Below are 14,549 nucleotides of genomic sequence, written 5' to 3'. Positions count from 1 at the left end.
ATTTTATACAGATCACAACTGTAATCTGTCTTAGAGTTGTGAGTGTTGATGGTTTGCCTTCCATTTGATACCTTTTCAGCCACTTTTCTCATGAGTTACTAATATTATGTAAAGTATAACAGTGTTAATAATGTTCATTTCTTTAACTTTCTTTAGGAAAAAAAACCAGAATTTTTTCCTCTAAAGTTTTAGTGTATGCTCTTGAAAGCTAGAACATTAGAATGACTGAAGCGGAATGCTGTCCTTGTGAAAAGGGAGTGATTTACATTTAGCATCTGTTTTGGGTTGAGAGTGGGAATTGGCTTTGTAATTTCCTCTGTCATGCCACTGTCAGAAAATTAAGCTGTTTACGCTAGACTATAGAAGGTTAATGGCTGTTCTAGCAAAGGTCAAGTGGTCATTTTAAAGAGAGGCTGTGCTGATTAATCGAAAATGGCAGAAGGATATAGCATAAAATCTTATCTGACTGCTCATCCTATACATTTTTGCTCCTTACCTATTTGTTTAGGAATATTAAAAAAAAAAACTTGAATTGTACAGTTCTTTCTTTTTATTGTTCTAATAAAAAGAAAGAAAGAGATCTACTGAATCATATTTTGAATGTTTGCTAAAAAAAAAGTCAGCTGCTGAGCTTCTTCACCAAACATAGTTATTTGGAATAAGTTCCCCCTTAGCATTTGCAAAGAAATTGGGATTAGAATGAGCCTGCCAGCTTAGGTAGTGAGTCCAAGACTTTTTGCAATGCTGGTTTGATTCTGTCAGTGATATGTGCTATGATCAAAGCCATTTATAAAAAAGAGAAGATAATATTGCTAAGAATATGTATTAGTAGCAGCAAATTTGGAAAAATTGCTAACTCTCTGGACTATACCCCAGCTTCTATAAAAATATGTGTGCCATAGAGGTCAGTTGGATAAGACAATACAGATCTATCATCAAGAAAAATTAATCAATCTTTTTTAATTTGTGATGCAGGAAAAATAATATTTGCCTAGTAGAAATAGTAAGTTAACTAACTGAATGAATACTATTATCATTGATTTTAATAATTAAGGTTACTTTAATTGAAAGGCATAGTGGTTTATTTTATGTTTAATCTGTTTTCCATAGATTACTGTAAATAATAAATAAAATAAAGATGGCCCTTCATCCATAATAAGTGATAACTTTCGTTATCTAATTTTTTTCTTTAGTAATTTAAAAGCAAAAATATTTAACAAACATGGTAAAACATGGTAAAACAAATATACTTCATTAATAAAGCATAATGAATAATGTGATAGCTTATCACAATTAAGGTAATGAATAATGTGTTGTTTTGGTTACATACATACATATTTATTCTATTCAGCATTTTGTCACATTTATCTATTAAGATTTTGTTTATGTTCTATTTAAAGCTATGTATTTATTGCTAAACCTATTGCATTTGGGGGCAGAGAGCAAAAGCAGAATGCTATATGGATCAAAAGATCAAAAGGTTTGAAATACTGCATTCTAAAGCTGCATATTTTCAATTTCAGACGCTATTATAAAGAAACAGATGGACTAAAACTTGATGTTGGAGCATATATGAAAGCACTGGAGGTATTTTATTGTTTTAGTATTAGTATGTTCTTTATTCCAGCAAAAGGGTCACTCATATATTAGTTTATTTTACTAAAACATTTATATACCATTAAACATTTGCCTATTGCAAAATATATTACCAAATTACCATATGACACAGGACCAAGTCAGAAAAAAGAGATAAGATCTTTTTTTTAAAAACCAATATTTTTCAACTAATTCAAAACATGGCAAATTATTATTATTTTTTTTGCCAAGATGAGTCTTTGGCAGACTATCTCATGGTCGTAATCATCTTCCTTTGTGGGATGTGTGTAGCCAACCACAGTTCAGAGGGCTGATGTTTACAGTGAAATTCTGCATAGCAGACTATTCAACTTTTTTCCAAGTGGGTTTGGTTGTGTACATACAACATGAACAGGGCATCTGGAGCTTATGACCCCAATTGGGACTGGAACTTTGATGCTTAATTTGAAATATTAAAATGGCTCTACTTGTTCCAAAAGTTGTTCTCCTGGTCTTCTGTTTAGACCAAGGTTGTTGAACATACTAGGCTATATTAAAAACAGCATGAACCTTCCCCCCTCTAATAAATTCTCTATGCACTTCTGTGGAACCCATCTTATATCTTCAAAAGTACACCTTTAAAAACTGGACATAAGCCCTGAAGATTATTCTTGATATTTCTACAAAAAAGTATTCTTACCTTAAGCTACGGTTTAGCATGTTACCATCATTCGAATGTCGATAACTAGGAAGGAAGCAATGTGTATAAATCAGACACTTTTGTTTTGAAAGTTAACAGTGTTATTTTTGTCCTATTGCCTAGTATGCCTGTGATATTCAAGCTGAGGTGGTGGGAAAACCAGCCAAAATGTTTTTCCGATCAGCTTTGACAGAAATGGGCATTGAACCTCACCAGGTAAGATTTCCGAACATTGTCAGAGTTGATTTTACCAGCTTTCTCAGGATGGAAATGGGAGGATAAAATAATTCATTGGGGAAGAAATATGAAAGCAATTCAGTTGCACAAAAATGTATTGGACTTTGAATTTGCAGGAAACAGCTGTTCTTTCTCTTTGAAAATAAAACCTGCTTCAGTTCATTTCTCTTATGTTAAATTGTTCATATAAGCTGATAATAACATGTAGAAAGGTTTCTAAAGATTTCCAATTGGCACTGGAATGTTATGTGGAGCTGAATTCTTTGTTCCAACCGATGGCCAGAGGTAAAATTAATGCTCAGTGATACAGTAGTTATAATGAAAAGTTATACATTATTTGCCAACAAGCAGGAATAATTTACTTGATGAACATTTTGAAGAGTGTTCCTGCCAAAACTACTGAATATAGTTATTTAGTAGCGTGTACATTCATTTAAATTATTATTAAGTAATAAATTAAAGAGACATCTTAAAATAAGCAATAATCTTAGGAGATTTATTATTTTTCTTTTTGTTTTTAATTGTCTATTTTATATTGTAAAAAAAACCAAAGAGATATCTTTAAATAAGTAATAATCTAAGGAGATTTATTATTTTTCTTTCTGTTTTTATTGTCCTTTATTTCATAATGTAAGTTGTTCAGAGTTGTCTGGAATTGGGCAGCCTCCAAATTTAATCATGAACCCTGAAGCTAAATTAATCTTCAAGTATTTACTTCAAATATCAGATTAGTGCTGACTCTTTGTGACCACATGCATGGCTTCTCTCCACTAAGCCTTTTAAGTATCTCAGATTTCATTGCTACTGTAGTCAAATTCATCCATCTTTCCATTGATCATTCTCTTTCTCTTTCTCCTTCAACATTTTGGATTTGGCATAATGCAATAGATGCCCATCTATTACAATATAATACACTGCTCAAAAAAATAAAGGGAACACAAAAATAAGACATCCTAGATTTGAATGAATGAAATATTCTTACTAAATACATTGTTCATTACATAGTTGAATGTGCTGACAACAAAATAACACAAAAATTATCAATGGAAATCAAATTTAGCAACCCATGGAGGTCTGGATTTGGAGTTACACTCAAAATTAAAGTGGAAAAAAACACTACAGGCTGATCCAACTTTGATGTAATGTCCTTAAAACAAGTCAAAATGAGGCTCAGTAGTGTGTGTGGCCTCCACCTGCCTGTATGACCTCCCTACAACGCCTGGGCATGCTCCTGATGAAGTGGCGGATGGTCTCCTGAGGGATCTCCTCCCACACCTGGACTAAAGCATCCCCCAACTCCTGGACAGTCTGTGGTGCAACATTGGTGGATGGAGTGAGACATGATGTCCCAGATGTGCTCAATTGGATTCAGGTCTGGGGAACGGGCGGGCCAGTCCATAGCATCAATGCCTTCGTCTTGCAGGAACTGCTGACACACTCCAGCCATATGAGGTCTAGCATTGTCTTGCATTAGGAGGAACCCAGGGCCAACCGCACCAGCATATGGTCTCACAAGGGATCTGAGGATCTCATCTCAGTACCTAATGGCAGTCAGGCTATCTCTGGCAAGCACATGGAGGGCTGTGTGGCCCCCTAAAGAAATGCCATCCCACACCATTGCTGACCCACTGCCAAACCGGTCATGCTGGAGATGTTGCAGGCAGCAGAACGTTCTCCACAGCGTCTCCAGACCCTGTCACGTCTGTCACGTGCTCAGTGTGAACCTGCTTTCGAATTTGCCAATCTTGGTGTTCTCTGGCAAATGCCAAACGTCCTGCATGGTGTTGGGCTGTAAGCACAATCCCCACCTGTGGACGTCGGGCCCTCATACCACCCTCATGGAGTCTGTTTCTGACCATATGAGCAGCCACATGCACATTTGTGGCCCACTGGAGGTCATTTTGCAGGGCTCTGGCAGTGCTCCTCCTGTCCCTCCTTGCACAAAGGCAGAGGTAGCGGTCCTGATGCTGGTTGTTGCCCTCCTACTGCCTCCTCCACGTCTCCTGATGTACTGGCCTGTCTCCTGGTAGCACCTCCATGCTCTGGACACTACGCTGACAGACACAGCAAACCTTCTTGCTACAGCTTGCATTGATGTGCCATCCTGGATGAGCTGCACTACCTGAGCCACTTGTGTGGGTTGTAGACTCCGTCTCATGCTACCACTAGAGTGAAAGCACTGCCAGCATTCAAAAGCGACCAAACCATCAGCCAGAAAGCATAGGAACTAAGAAGTGGTCTGTGGTCACCACCTGCAGAACCACTCCTGTATTGGGGATGTCTTGCTAACTGCTTATGCTTTCCACCTGTTGTCTATTCCATTTGCACAACAGCATGTGAAATTGATTGTCAATCAGTGTTGCTACCTAAGTGGACAGTTTGATTTCACAGAAGTGTGATTGACTTGGAGTTACATTGTGTTGTTTAAGTGTTCCCTTTATTTTTTTGAGCAGTGTAGTTGAAGTCTTATTAATGATCTCAGGGAGATTCCTGGGTTGACTTCTTCTAGAAGCCAGTTGCTGGCTTTCCTGGCCATCCATGGTACCCTTCAAAGTCTTCCATAGTGCCATAACGTTGGTAATATTTGTATCCTGTTTCTTCCATATCTGGCTTTTCAATCCATAGAGTTTTATGGGGATTGTGGGGTTGTTGTTTTTTGCCTGAACCTAATTAAAGCCAACATTGTAAGTCAAGAAAAGTTTTTTGTGTCACAGATTGTCTGTATGTGGCATAATATGTGGCAACACAATTTGCCAATGGGGTTGAGAAGCTCATTGTCTTGACTTCACCAGATTGCAAGAAATCTTAAGGTGTGTTTCAAATTATAAATTCAGTTCACGTCACGCAGGCAGCTACCAGAGCATGTCATATAACTTTTTCCTAAAAATACCCCCAGGGGTTCTTTTTAGGTACTGATACAACTTAGCATCTTTTTCTGACAGTAGGTTTAATTGGACTCTTTAAACAATCTAGATATCTGTAAATTTTGTCAGATGACATTCTTCTTGAAAATGGCACTTGTTCTATGATATTTTCAACAAGTCAGCTATTTGAAGACCACTCTCTTGTTCTTTCTTTCTAGCTATCTCTCAGCTAAGCTATTTGTTTTGCTTTTTATAATCTTTCTTCTCAGTTCAATCCTTCAACATTCTTAACAGTTTTTGTTGTGCTTCTCTAGACATTTTCCAATTTGTTGCTATCTTTCTGGCAATGAGTTGGCTAAGTCTGAACACAGTTTCCACTTGTACTAATCCATTAATCCCAACTCTGAAAACCTGACAAGACAAAATCTTTTTTTTAAAAAAATCAGTAAAATGTATTTGTTAAAAAAAAAAAAAGTGGGAAGATTTTGAAAGAATTCTGTACATTGATTGCTTCAAAAAGCATATAATTGAGAAACTATGCAAGAAAGCCAGAATGTAGACATGGTAAAGATATAGAAAGGAAGATCTAACATACCATTATTGCTTCCATTGGATTCTTGCCTTCACAAGAACGGACTGTCTTTTCTGTACTTGGCTTCCAGGATTCAGAAGCAAGGTTTGTTTCAGGGTGTTTTAACTGATGCTAACTTGATGGAATGACTTACAAGTTAAATAAAATGTACATGTTCAAACTTCAAGCCAGCTGTGTGTGCCTGCACTGCCTGAAGCCAGATGTGGGTTTTATTTTATTTTTTATTTTCCAATTGAAATTTGTTGAACTGGGGAGATTGGGATGGTGTAATTCTTTAGGTTCTCTATCTTAAAATGTTTTTGTATCTATGTATGTCTTAGAATTTATCAGAAATTACAGATAACTGCTGCTTGTTCAAGGGTGTGGGGAATCATGGGTGTGTGTAACAGATGCCACGTGGGTCAAGTAGAGGGCTCAGTTTTGGCACAGGTCAATAAGAATGCATGGAGATTGCAGGGGTGTGTGAGATATACCATGTTGAGCAGGGATGCTATGCAGGGACGTGGTATGACTTGGGAAGAGTGCTTGGGGTGTACATGAAGGTCAGAGATGGCTCATAGGGGGCAGCACAGATCAGGGATATGCAAGAAGTACTTTGTGATTTGGGAAAGGCATTGGGAGATGGGTTGGGGAAGCTGTGTGGCTGGGAGCAGCATAGGTAGGTGAAGTAGGCTGGATAGTGTCACTTCCAGAAGGCAGGTAAGTGGCTCTACTGAGTGAGTAAGGGATTGCAAGACTGGCTTGGAAACTGTCAGATAATATTGATAATAACATAATGAAGATAATATGATCACAGCAGCAGCCCAGCAATGCAGCCACAGCAAGTAGCACTGAAGCAGCCAAAACATCCCCAAATGTCATTCCCTTGGGTCATGGGTACCAGATTTTGGACACTTCTGTAAATTGGCCTGTTAAAGATATTTTTTTGTATTTGAAATACCAAAAAAAGCCCTATGATACACTGTTTTGACAGTTAAACGTACATATTGACTTCTCTGGATTTTGGATGACAATGGGGTTTTAAAAACTTTTTATGTGTTCATCTAAAATGTTATATATATATTTTAAGTCAATACAGCTTTTCCAGTTATAGTCCAAAATAAATGGAGCGCAGAAGGTTGATAATATCTACTTTATATCACTATGGTCATTATCTGTTAAAGGGTTTTTTACAAGTTTAGATCAAAATTAATATATTTGATGTTTCATATCAAATTTTTAAATGCTCACTTTTTGAGTGCTTGGGTACCATTTATTTATAGTTCCTAGTAACTTTGGGGATCTGGACTTTGTAGCTCTCTTTCTCTCCAATCTATATAGCATCTTAAAATCAAAAAGTATATCTTTACCACCATCACACCCCCCCCCCCCCGATTTAGTTACACCATTCCAACCTACTTATTATGAACAATACAATTCAGCATGTGAAAGCACAAATACCATTTTGCTCATTTGGATCCAGGTAGTGCTGGATCCAAACATGGCCTGGGGAAAATGGCCAGGGGAACATGGCCTGCCCACAGTTTCTGCTGAGTTTCTGAGTTGTAGTGGGATGGATGGCTTTTTTTTTTTTTCAATACACCAAAGCCAGAAACAAATTGGTTGAACTGCCAAAGACAGATAGTACCACGATATCATAAAGGTGGACGGCAGTTTCTGGAAAAGTGTATCTGAGTGACACTTGGAAAATACACTTTATGTGCATGTCTGTCCCTGCCTAGGGTAATAAAATGAAGACTAGAGTGATGACTTTCATCATAAAATGTTCAGATCCATTTATATGTTGCACTTAAATATGACATTAACTGCATCATTAAATCACTGTAAATCTCCATCTGTGCTTTGTTAAACTTGTAATAGTCTTCATCTGTCTTCATTTTGCCCCTACATCATCTTCAATTGTCTTGCCTGTATAGTGGGTAAAGTTTGAAATTTTTGGAATTACTTTAATCAATAAAGTTATCAGCAATCGTTCCCCTTGATAACTGCTTTGTAAAGTGATCCTGCCTTTGCTTGCTTCAGTTGAGATGTTTTCAATCGACTCTTGGAATGGAAGGGACTCCCTAAAGACCAATTTTCATTTTAACCTTTTCTGAATAACTTTAGGGGGGAAAGATTTCTGGAATTACTTTAATAGGAAATTTAAAACTCTTAAAGGTAACCAGGCTCTTCTTATGATTCAGTAATATGACAAAGAATAATCCACCATTAAAAGATTACAGAAATAGCCTAATACTATTATTTTTAAAGTTGTTGTTAACAGTGATTTTTACTGAATTACAATAATACCAAAATAACGTTAAGGTTCCAATAGCTTAGTACAATATCATAATAAATAGAGTCTGTTGGTTGTAAATTGCCCGATCCTAATGAGAGTTATAAAAGTTTACACAAGTGTATGCTTGCATCTATTGATAGTTGCAAATTTCTGATAGTGCCAAAAATAGATAAGAAAATGTAAGAATACAGGTACAGTAGTAATGAAGGTAATTCACCTTGTCCTAATGTCACTGTGCTAAATTGAAATCAAGAATGTAACTCGCATTGTCTGAGCAATCTGTTTGACACAACACATCCTGAATCTTCTAAACCAGTGATCCCCAACCTTTCTTATGCCGCGGCCCGGTATCCCCAACCTTTTTTATGGCGCGGCCCGGTACCGGCATTAGCTTGGCGCCGCCATCTTTTTTTGATGAAAAAATGCTTCCGGCGAGCTTTCTACCCGGAAAAGCTCACCGGAAGCACTTTTTCATCAAAAAAAGATGGCGGCGCCCAGCAAACCAGCGGCCCGGTAGGACTTGTTCCACGGACCGGTACCGGTCCACGGACCGGTGGTTGGGGACCCCTGTTCTAAACAACAGGGAATTCATTTGTGCATTTGTGAGATTCTAGGAGTCCTAGCTGAGCAGGAGTAGAGTACTTCTAGCATCTGGGTTAACTAGCGAGGAAGGGAATCCAAATTTGGTTCTGAAGATCTTCCATACCACCAATAGTTCTACTCTCTAATTCCTCAAAAGCAATTTACCACTCCCAGCCTCAGATTACTGAAGACAATACAAGCCAAGGACGCTCCTTCTTTTCAGCAAACCCATTGAGAAGTAAGAAAGAATGCCAGTCATGCATTGTCCCACTTTTATCCATCTCTTTCATTTACTTCACCTTGGCTCATTGATTTCCAAAAATAAGGATGAACAAAAAAGAAGTGGTGATTTTGAGGTATGATGCAAAGCAGCGATACTGACTGATACTGATACTTCTCTTCTGATCTCAAGACCAGATAATTAAGATGATGGACAAGGTTTGCCCACAGGTTCTGCTCAGTTTCTGAGTTGCAGTGGGATAGATGCCTTTTTTTTTCAATACACCAAAACCAGAAACAAATTGGTTGAACTGCCAAAGACAGATAGTACCACGAAATCATAAAGATGGACGGCAGTTTCTTGATAAGTGCTTAGACTCCATGTAAAAGTACCCTCTAATTGTGGAATTTTGCCTCTCCCTCTTGAAATGATATCATCCCATATTTTACTTCTTGTTTTTTTCCCCATTAAAAACAAAGCAGCTGATTTTTAACTCTTGAGTTTAAACTTTTTTAAAAAAGCACTTTTCTGAGAAATTGCTACAACTACAATTGCATAAATGATAATAGAAAGCAGCCCAAGAGAAAAGGAATTTGTGTTTCGCCATTGATCCATCCATCTTTTTATTGTTTCTCTGCTTTTGCAGACTAATTTTGTGAGATTTTGTAGAGAACTACTTTCGCACTAGATCATAACAAGGTGTTGGACTGAGCTTAAGAATTGTATATAAAGCATGTGTTGTGGTTGTGAGCTCACATTTTTTCTCTTGTTGTCTCAAGCTGTAGCCTCCTTGAAATTCTGTCATAACCATTAGATCCATTGACCTAATCTGTGACAGATGATGTTAGGGTTCATTCATACACAGGCAGATAAGGAAAAGTGTTTCAGAGCAAAATAGAGGGAAGAAAACAATATTCCATGTATAATACATAAAACAGCTCTGCTGCTTGAGCATTGATATGACCAAATTTTAACATATCTCTGCATGTTACAGTTTGGGCTAGAGCATGGGAAACTCACCTTGACAACACAGTGTAGCAATATAGCTCTTAATGTTCTTTCTTCCATATCTTATCTTTATCCTTTCTCACAGAACAATTGTGATGATGAAAGTCATTTTCAGTCACCTTGGATAAAGCTTGAGACTTAATTGTCACAGAAAATAAATATTGCATCACAATAATTGAAGGATAAAAAATGATCAACTTATACCCCTCCCCTTCCCCAGCTGGGCAACCATTTTGCATACACAAAAATGGAGCTCTTCTACATTGTTAAACTGTTTAGCATTTGAGATGTTAAAGAAAATGCCGTAGAATATTTTTTTCCCATTCTTATTTCCCTCCTGACGTACTTTCTTGATTGAAATATTACAATTGCTGCTAAATTTGGAGTAGTGTTTAAGGCATCAGGTTAGAAATCAGTAATCCATGAGTTCTAGTTCTGCTTTGAGCATGAAAACCTTTTTCTCAGCCCTGGGAAGAAGGCATTGGCAAACCTCTTTCAAAATCTTGCCAAGAAAATTGCAAGGATTTATCCAGGCAGTTGCCAAGGGTCAACATTGATTCAGAGGAACTATAATGTGTACATAAAAGAGCCTAGGAAAGTGTGCTGCTAAGCAATAGCAAGGTTTTGAACAACACATAATTTTTAACTGCTTATTCCTTCCTTCCTTCCTTCCTTCCTTCCTTCCTTCCTTCCTTCCTTCCTTCCTTCCTTCCTTCCTCCCTCCCTCCCTCCCTCCCTCCCTCCCAATTCAAGGCAGTGAACATATTTATTTATTTATTTATTAGATTTATATTGGCACCTACAAGAATATAAAAACATCATATAAAAACAATAAAACTAATAAAATAGAGAATCATATCTAATAAAATAACCCCCCACCCCCTGCCCTGGCAACAACACATCATACAAGCCATTTAATGGGCTCCATCCTGCTCTGCGTTCCCCAGGCACACTGGCAAAACCAGGTCTTCAGTACTTTCCGGAAGTGGTAGAGTGAGGGCCATTCTAATCTCTGAGGGAATGATGTTCCAGAGAAAGGGAGCCACTACAGAGAAGACTCTTCTTCTGGATCCTACCAGGTGTATCTCCCTAGGCTCTAGGGATGAGACCCGCAACATTTCTTGCCTCCCCACTCTGGTGGGTCGGATAGATGTGACAGGCAAGAGACGGTCCCTCAGATCCAGCATACTGTCTTCCTTCTATTTCTCCACAACAACAACCCTGTGAAGTGGTTTGGGCTGAGAAAGTGTGACTGGCCCAAGGTCACCTAGCTGGCTTTCATGGTTAAGGCAAGACTTTTAACTCATGATCTCTCACTTTCTAGCCTGATGCCTTAATCACTAGACCAAACCTACTGATTTTATCAGTCAGCATCCTTTTGGTCTCACCCATTGGTGAAAAAGGTTTGTAATTTCAGAAATGAATAGTCTGAGGACTGCTTTTTTCACCTTCTTCCTTTGTCTAAATGAGACTATTTTGGTGTAAAAAGAAAAAAGAAAAATAAGAATCTAGTGATTTTACAATGGCCACAGTCTTAAAGATAATGCATGTCTGTGTTTTAGAGTTCAATCTTACATATATGTCCCAGTGAACTCAGGGAGACTTACTTTTGAGTATGTAGACGCATATAGTTGTGTTATTTGTTTTATAATTCACCTTTTAGTTCTTCAGTTTTCGGTACAATTTTCCTCACAATAACAGAGGTTATAAATTATTTCTTTACCGCTATCATTGATTAGCACACACTCCACTTTTTCATAATTTCATAATTAATAAGTTTGTCAGAAACCTCTGTTGTCTCTGTATAAAATGTGTTGACAAAGTTGAATTTTTGCCTTCAGCAGGTAGGTGACCTTTTCAGTTTTATCTTTTCTGTTTCTCCTTCCTCCCTTTCTCTTCTTTTTGCTTCCTATCTTGCTGCCAGAGAAGAAGTTAAACCTAGGTTTGACAGGTAGAGTTTTTTTATTTCCCCTGACAGTGCACCTCTTGACCTCTATCTTCTTGGCAATGATTTTTTTAAATCCTAAATGATTTGGGAATAATTGCTCCTCCTTTAGTGATTATTGCCCTTCACCGATAGTAAATCTGTGAAATCCCAGGAGGCTGGAGGACATTTTTGTATGCGTCTACCACAAGCTGGCTTGGATAGGCTCTACTGCTCAAGTGCAGCCGCACTTTCAGTGTGGATGGCCTTCTTACACGAAAACTTCTCTATAAACAAAATGAAACGTTTTACTCTTATGCTTGCACCTTCTTAACCGCAGCATGAAAGACTTGATTCCTCTAGAAGCCTCCTTATCTGCTTTCCTGTCTCATATTAATCTTCCACAGGGGTTTTATAAATTAGAAGAAAACTATTTCTATAAACTCTTAATAGAAAAGCCATAAAGGAATATTAGCAGATCCTCCTAAGTCAATTCAGCAGACCACACAAATCTAACTTGGCTTCCAGAATTAATTGAATTTGAAATGTCTGTATACTGCAGCTTCAACAGATTTATCTACTTAGATGTTGGTTTCCTTAAGCAGCCAGCACAGTGGACAATGAAAAAAGGGAACTTACTGAAACTATTTATGTTTTAGAGATCTGTCATTTTTCAAGTAACTTTAAAATCTGCTCCAAGAAATCAAATTAATACAGGCAGTCCTCGACTTACAACTAATCATTTAAACTTACAACAGCACTAAATAAAAGGACTTACAACTAGTCCTCGTACTTACAACTGTTGCAGCATCCCACAATTTATCTCAGGGCTGCCAAACTCGCGATGACACGTCATCACCTGATGTATCACAACTTTTCCCCCCTTCGCTAAACCAGGGGTGGGTTTGGCCAGTGCATGACAGATTTGGCCCGTGGGCTGTGAGTTTGACATTCCTGGTTTATGTGGTCCAAAATCTGGATGCCTGACAATCAGTTGTAGTGTCCCAGAGTTGTGTAATTGCTATTTGCAACCTTCCCTGCTAGCTTCCAACAAGCAAAGTCAATGGAGGAAACTGGTTTTGCTTAACAACAGCACGATTCACTTAACTGCAATGATTTGCTTAACAAATGTGGCAAAAAAGATGGCAAAATCACTTAACCACTATCTTGCTTACCAGTAGAAATTCTGGTCCTAATTATCATAAGTTGAGGACTACATGTAGGTAGCTTAAATCTATTGATTTAGGATGGTTATCTATATGAAAGACCTTGAGTTACTTTCAATGTCTTGTTTTTGTAAATATAATGATGATAAAATAAGTTATGTGAAACATGATAGGGTAGACTAATCTGCATTTAGTTGCCAGGCTGATGTCCTTGCTTTTTCATACTCAATTCATGCTCATTTTTTCTCTGTAACCCAGTGCAATTTGACATTTTGGACTGTAATCCCTGTTTAGATCAGTCTGCAAGTGAACTGCAGAACTTGGAAAATGACGTACGCATTCAATTTCTTCACCGTCAATTGTTATGGTATTTCCATTCCTTGCAGTGTTTAGGAAGAGGCCAAATTTCTCATTAACTTCTTTAATTCTTTTGACAAGATGTTTGAGGCTTTCTTTGGTTTCTGAGAGGAGAATTATGTCATCAGCATATCAAAAATTGTTGATGTTTCTGCCTCCAATCTCTACTCCAGTTTTGATTCTTCAAGTTCCACTTCCTCGAGATCACTCCAGCATATAGTTGAATAAGAATGGTGAAAGAATGCAACCTTGCCACACTCCTTTCTGTATCTTGAACCAATCAGTGTCTCCATATGATGCTCACACAGTGTCTACCTTATTTGTGTACAGCAACTACACCAACTTGATTAGGTGTGTTGGCATCTATAGAGTTCTACATAGCTTGTCATGATTGACAGAATCAAAAGTTTCCTTGTAGTCAATAAAGCACTATGGATATTCTTTTTATATTCTTGAGATTTGTCCATGATCCAACATAGATTTGCAGTATGGTCACGAGTGCCATGTCCCTTTCTGAAGCCAGCTTGAACAACTGACAAGTCTCTTATGATGGTTGGTACCAAATGTTATTGTATGAGCATGTGTAGAAATTGGAGCAATCCCTGATGTTGTCCTTTTTTGGAAAGGGATTGAACACTGATTGTTTCCAATCCTGTGGTCATTTATTTGTTTCCCAAATTTTCTGGTACAAGGCTGTGATGGTTGTGTACCTGTGCTGGTGGTACAGCCCTCAACATTTCTGCAGCAACAGTGTGGGGCCTTGTTTGGTAGTTGGATCATCGCACACACAACTTCTTCCTGAAAGATGGCTGGTTGTATTTTTGCTTCCTCTTCTTCATCATCTTGAGGAGTATGGCTAGCATGGCCGGCATGGCTATATACCGGAGGCATATGGAATGCTGTTAATTTTCCCACCAAAATGGTACCTATTAATCTACTCATGTTTGCATGCTTTTTAATTGCTAGATGGGCAGGAGTTGGGGCAGAAATGGGAGCTCACCCCATTGCGTGATGCTTGGGGCTAGAACCTGGGCTGTCATCTTTCC

General features: G+C 38.0%; 1 protein-coding gene across 5 annotated transcripts in view; it reads left to right on the top strand.

Moving 5' to 3' along the window:
• The window catches only part of LHPP (phospholysine phosphohistidine inorganic pyrophosphate phosphatase), a 129,528-nt gene that overhangs the window by 20,331 nt on the left and 94,648 nt on the right, over positions 1-14,549 (top strand). For all 5 annotated transcript variants that reach the window (XM_026669088.2, XM_087964348.1, XM_087964350.1 and 2 more), the window contains exons 4-5: positions 1,524-1,587; positions 2,399-2,491. In XM_026669088.2, coding sequence (XP_026524873.1) covers positions 1,524-1,587; positions 2,399-2,491 — 157 coding nt within the window. The remainder of the gene's footprint in view (positions 1-1,523; positions 1,588-2,398; positions 2,492-14,549) is intronic.

Source organism: Notechis scutatus, chromosome 4, assembly GCF_049901735.1.
Source record: "Notechis scutatus isolate UNSWTSFEM ecotype Mainland chromosome 4, rNotScu1.2, whole genome shotgun sequence".
NCBI lineage: Eukaryota > Metazoa > Chordata > Lepidosauria > Squamata > Elapidae > Notechis > Notechis scutatus.
Note: the sequence above shows the minus strand (reverse complement) of the source record. Positions and strands in the feature narration are given on the sequence as shown.